The sequence below is a fragment of the Zasmidium cellare genome, assembly GCF_010093935.1.
Source record: "Zasmidium cellare ATCC 36951 unplaced genomic scaffold M409scaffold_104, whole genome shotgun sequence".
NCBI lineage: Eukaryota > Fungi > Ascomycota > Dothideomycetes > Mycosphaerellales > Mycosphaerellaceae > Zasmidium > Zasmidium cellare.
In genome coordinates, this window is record NW_022987048.1 from 1 (window position 1) to 6,291 (window position 6,291).

General features: G+C 51.5%; 1 protein-coding gene across 1 annotated transcript; it reads right to left on the reverse strand.

The window, feature by feature from the left end:
- Positions 1-839: 839 nt before the first annotated feature.
- On the reverse strand, positions 840-5,885 carry M409DRAFT_38304 (uncharacterized protein; the record flags this gene model as incomplete). The annotated part of the gene is made up of 13 exons (XM_033810901.1): positions 840-1,083; positions 1,169-1,549; positions 1,613-1,696; positions 1,760-2,431; positions 2,500-2,550; positions 2,633-2,828; positions 2,895-3,212; positions 3,267-3,429; positions 3,482-4,333; positions 4,411-4,725; positions 4,811-5,021; positions 5,073-5,617; positions 5,670-5,885. The coding sequence occupies 13 exons, from the start codon at positions 5,883-5,885 to the stop codon at positions 840-842; spliced, it is 4,248 nt and encodes a 1,415-aa protein (XP_033659244.1).
- Positions 5,886-6,291: the final 406 nt, after the last annotated feature.

The window sequence follows — 6,291 nt, forward strand, 5'->3', positions numbered from 1 at the left end:
ACAAAGGGGGGTTGTTGAAGATTGCCGGAAAGGGGGTCCAGACCACCATAGACGCACTCGAAGATATAAAGCACCCAGCAGTGAGACAGACAGCTCAATCAACCTTTTCATCACCAAATTTTCCAAAAACCCCGGAAAGGTTGTACTTGTCGATACTGTGACGCCGAACATTCTTCGACCCCTCTGCTTAAACACTGGCATTGCGTAAAGCCATAGCAGCCGCCTACCGCCGGCATACTCGTAAGCAGGCAAAGCTCTGTTCCGACTTCTGCTTGGGAAATGTGGACTGATTTCTCAACGTCGTAAGATTGGTAACAGTGAAATGACGAGTTTCCAAATGTTTGGCAAGATGATAGCCTGATCGTGCGATGAAAATGACTTTCACATCATGGATCAATTGCTCTCAGAACTTGTTCATAATAGCGTACGGGAGACATGACTGCATCGCCTTGTCCCAACGTTTCATGTGCTTCGCCCGATTACTTTGGCTTAGTTGGGAGATCGTGTGGTGCAGCTTCAAGATGTCTGATTCTATGGTGTATTCAAGAACAAGTGACGCAATAATTCAAACGCTTTTTCGAACGCTTGTGACTTTCAATAATAATTGCTCCCAACCATGCACAAACCTCTCGAGAGGTCAGAAAACCCGCTGTCGGTCACGCAATTCCTCTCTGTATGTTCTAGATAAGTATGAGATCTTCAGCACTTGTAACAGTCGTTATAGAGCGTGCTGTGGAACTGGCTCAACATCACAACCGATCACGGAGCTCTTCAATGCTTGTTCATGGTGGTCTCAAGCCAGAGGAGACGTAATCAGAACTTCGTCGGCTCCAATCTTGTTACAATGTATCGCGGCTGCTTACTTGCGAAGTTGCCCTACTGTACGTACTCGCGAAGAGCGAGTCGGGCGACTGCAGCAGCGTCTGCGGTTCTCCGAATTCAACAATCCGGCCTTGGTCCATAACAATAACCCGGTCAAATTTTGAGAGGATCTCCAGACGATGGGCGATGTAGATCAGTGTCGAACCCTCGAAGCCATTCATAACGGCACCGTCGATAGTTTCCTGGACACTACTATCGACTCTATTGCACGCGTGTGGTCAGCATTGTTTTTTACAAAACACGTAACGATATTTTCAGCCGAATACCCAAAGCAAATCGTGCTTACCTGCTCGTAGGCTCATCAAGCAGCACTAAACGGCTCTTGTGAAGGACTGCTCGTACGATCGAAAACACCTGCTGCTCGCCATAGGAGAGAAGATCCTCTGTAATAAGTGTATCGAGCCCGTCTCGCTCTGAAAACTTGTCGTATATTCCGCACTTTTGTAAGAGCTCAATCATTTCTGCATCGCTAGGAGTCTTTCTTGCATTTTGGCTAAGATTGCTCCGCACGTTGGCCCGGAACATTACGGCGCTCTGCGGAGCCACTGTAATGCTCGCACGCAGCAGGTCTGGCTCCAGGCGAGAGATGTCTATATCGTCGACGAGGATAGAACCCTGCTGCACTTGGACGAGGCCTAAGATGGAGGAAATAAAGGTGCTCTTTCCGCTGTGGCAATGTAGTCAATATCTCGGTTCAAACACGCAGCGGCAGTGAGACTCGATTTCTTACCTTCCCGTGCGCCCGCAGACCCCAATCTTCCACCCTGGTTCGATTTTAAGTGACAGATTAGATATAACGACAGGCCCATCGCTACTATTAGAATTGATTAGCTCCGCCCCTTGCCCCTAGCATGTGAAATCCTGTCCAGTTACTCACCTGTAGCCTAGCGAAACATCGCGGAATTCGATCTCGCCTTTACTAGGCCAGTCTGCAGGCGGCGCCGAGCTTCTGCTGGGCGAACTCTCCTGGGGGGTCGATTTAGAGAAGTCGTCGATCCTTTTCATAGCACCTAGAGACGTCTCTAGCTCCGTCCATTGGGCGATCAAAAGTTTAGTAGAGGTGCCCAGCTGAACTACACTGAACAGGGACAATCCGATTCCTCCCCCCTTCGTTCCAACTGCGATGGAAATGACGACTATTGCCAGCAGTGCGGTCAAAAAATCGAGAACAAGACTAAGCATATTTTGCGCAGTTGCTAGGAGATAGAACGGCGTCTGGGACGCGGCAATATACACCCTTGATTGGCGCTGTATCGGTTCCATCCACCCGAAGGCCCGTATGGTCGCTAGGCCTTCAATAGATCGAACGAACAGTGATACGATCGGAGCTTTGGCCTCCAGGTCCAGCAAACGTAACTGGTAGGACGTCGGTAGGTACATAGATTGGACCCAGTATACCATTATTAGCATGCCCGGTATAGCGAAACCAGCGTAGTGCGATCCGATAATCAGTGTAACGCACTGGCCAAGTAGCTGTAGAATAGTGAGGACCGTACCAATCAAGGCTAGGGGAACTTCTTGATCTATAATAGCAAGATCCTGGGCGAATCTGTTAGAAGAATACATCAGCCATCATATTCTAGCGGCTTGGAGCCCGACGATGTATAGGAGGTATACCTGTTAGTGACTGAACCTCCGTCCGTTTTCGAGAAGAACGAAAGAGGAGCGCTAGTATCGCAAAAGGTCGCGTTAGCAATGACCCCAACCATAACGCAAGATGATGAGACACGATCAACGCGATATGACTCACCAAAGAAGTGCCTTTGCCAACTTGGCATGAAACACGATGGAGATGCGTGGAGCGATGGCGAGTGTGAACTGTGTGCAGGCTATTGCAAACGCCAGCATCGATGAAGCACTCAAACCGAAGAAGACACCCAAAAATGCGCCAATGGTTTTGTGCTGCTGTGCGGCACTTTTTGAGACCCAGGAATCCAGATAGATCTCTGCCGTGTCACTGTCTGTTAGCTTCTCTGAAGGACGAAATCGGTTCGAATGCACGACGAACTTACGAGGGTAAGTGACTCCGACCACAAATATGATTGTCAGGAATGTGAACACCAACAAACTCCATGGCCCACCGACTTTGATGAACATGGAGTAGAGAGCACCTTCTCTTCCCCTTTTGTATTTTTCGCCGGGTTCGCCGCTTGCTTCTAAAGCCAGCGGAGGTCTTGTGCTTGCATCGTCGTCACTCAATCTCTTATTGTCCATTTCAATGGAATCTTCGAGCGATGGCGATTCGGAGGGCGGACTATCTGCGGTCTCTTCTATTGAAAACCCGTCTGCTCCCAGCGAAAGTCTTGCGATACCCGGAGGCAAGGGTTTTCCTAGACCCATATTAGTGGCTACGAGACATCAGCGACCAACCCGGCTGGACTCACGTGAACTCGAGACCAAGAACGTAGTGATTGAATGCTCTCGAAGAAACCCGTGCACGCCGACGAGATTCTCCAGTATAAAATGCTCCGTGTTGGCATCCAACCCGCCGAGACAATCGTCCAAAACCATGATCGGGGAGCATGCGTATAATGCACGAGCCAAGGCCTGCAGATTGTTAGCAACCTTCTCTATCGAATCCGTCCATATCATGACGAACAATGCGAGCCTTCTGCCCTCCGCTTAAATTGGCACCGTGCCCAAAGCAGATTGAAGCATCTCCCTGCGGAATATTACCCAGGTCAGTCTCCAGCGCACATATGCGAATCACCTCCAAGTAACGTCCCGGGACGAAGATTGCAGGTCCAATGATATTTTCCCGGATGCTGACATTGTCCAGCCACGGATCCTGATCGCAGTACCCGATCACCCTGTGTCCCACAACTACCTCTCCCGTACAGAAACGCACCTCGCCCAGCAACATTTTCAACAGTGTGGATTTCCCAGATGCCGTCGGGCCAACAAGGCGCATGATCGTGCCAGGTTTGACGTTGAAGCTAACGTCGTGGATGATATCATCGCCGGTTTCGTTGTACTTGGCGCTGGCGTGGTTCAGGGCCACGCTTGAGTGCGGACTGTTCGTTACTCGACGAGGGTCTGATCTGTAGTGCTTCTTGCACAGGCTTTCAATGCGCGAAATGCAACCTACGGCGGTCACTACCTCAAACACTGCTTGGAGCATGCCCCCTATACTCGAGCTAAGGATACTGAAGAATGTCAGAGTCCCAAAAGCAGCACCGGCGCTCAAGACTGGGCCATCGCCGGACCTGTGCAATAGCACGTAAGTCCCGAAGCCAAAAGCTGGGACCAGCGCAGTGACGGATTGTGCTAAAGTGGCGACCACAATCAGGAACCCGCGAAATCTCTGAGAACGCTTCACTTCGTGGAGCCTCGCGGCGCAGAGATTTTCGATAAGCCTGGCTGTGTAACCCATCATTTTGACGCTCTTGAAATCTGCCAAAATTTGGACCACCTGAGAAACACGGTCTTGGGTGGCTTGGAACCACACTTTCTGAGCGTTGCTGCCGCCAAGCGATACAAGCATCGTGATGATTAGAGTGACTGTTTGCCGAACTTCCGATCAGCAACCAATCTTTCCGAGCGTGGCGGCTTCAAAATCATACCAATCGCGATGCCAAGCGCGGGCAGCATTGCAACCCCAATGCTGTGCTCAATCTGGTATAGAGCTATAACAGCAGACACCAAATAGGCCCAGATTTCGTGAATCTCGCGAACGCCGAATTGAATGCGCTCGATATCCGCGCTGACCATGGTTGTAGCGGATCCAGCAAGTCCACCGCCTGAGTCGAACTGCGGAAGGCGTCGGAAGATAAAGTCGGTAAGGCTAGCTCGCATGGTAGTGGCAGCTCGTACGGCTTCTTGTCGATAAAGCGCATACGTGACCTAGGGATATTAGCGTCGGTCCAGTCAGTCGACTGGGCACATGCATCACAGACGGCTGCCGGGTGAAGCAAAGGGGATGACTGACCGCTAAGCCAATGTATACCAAGGCGTATGCACCAATAAGTGCCCCACCTTTCTGTGAGTGATCAAAGCTATTCTGGTTTTCTACCCACTCGGTGGAGGTTTGTACAAGGTATGGTTGCGCCAAGGTCAAAGCAGTATAACAGAGCCGTGGTATTACCGGCCTCAGGAGATCATACCAGTGGAGTTCCCAAAGTCCTCGAAACAGCGAAGCACTAGGATCTGCGTGGGCCGATTAGCCTGGGGATGTATCATCAATCCGTGACTCGGTACTCGATGTTGGGACCTCCATACCAGTGATTACTGTTTCCTTCATTCTCTTCCTAGCCAACTTAGGATCAATCGATTGCAGCGTCTCCGTATCGAACAAGTTTCGGTAGCCATACACGAAAGTTGGCACGATCCAAGTGAGCAGCGAGCGTTCTACTATACCGCGCATCTCTTCTGACGACGGTTGCTCGATCTCGCCCAGTACGAGCGTATCTTTCGGGGCCAACTCGAGCCCAAGTGCGACGGCTATTAGAGCAGTAAAAACAATAAAGGTGGCTATGACTGCGTTCGAACTTGGCATATTCCAGAGCGTGCGGCACCGTGCCGCGTTCATCGGGGTGGTGGCGAGTAGATACAGTGTCAGGAGGGACGATGGACGAAGGCTTCTGCGATTCTCTAGGTGAGATAGAAGCCCCATAACAAGGACGGCGATCAGCATGACGACGTTGACAGCAATCGTCGCTCGCGTGTTGGCCGAGTCGTCGCTCACGGTGAAGGCGAGGAAGAGGATCTGCGAAATGAATAGAAAAGGGTAGACGGCCTGTCGGGCGTTAGCGAGCTTGAAGGTGCGGCCTTCCACGCGGACCATGTACCATCTTGCACCATGCCAGCCAAGATGCTCTCACCACTACGCCGGCGCGGATGAGTACAGGGATGCGCCATACGACCGCGAGCAGGAGCAGACACGAGGCGGGGAGCACGAACAACACGGTCTCCTCAAAAAGCAGGGTGAAGTCGAAGTTGTCGAGGCAACCTTGAACCACCGGGCCAAAGACGTCTTCCTCCGCCCGCGAACATTCCCCGCGCATCTTGGTCGACGTTTGGCGGTGCAGTGCGTGAGAGTTGGTGAGGTCGAATGCTCGACCGAGCACTGATGTTGGCGCGGCCCGCTACGTGTCAGTGGCAGATGAATAGTATTGAGGCGATCAAAGTGGTGCAGGTGACGAGACGGTCCAATGAAACAATGACAGAGCGTTCATCCGACAGAGTGTCGCACTCTCGCTGCAACGATCGAGCAGCTAGTCATTCCCGCTTGGCCAGACCCGGGACGACTGTGCGCAGCAGAATATTATCTGATAACTCTTAGTAATATGATGCAGGAGGAAGGCGCTTGCCAAGCCGCTCGATGCGGCCAATCACAGCTCGCATTATCTTAACGGGTTATGCGAACTAAGGTTGTTTCGGGTTACGAATTGTCCATTAGGTTGTCACTGA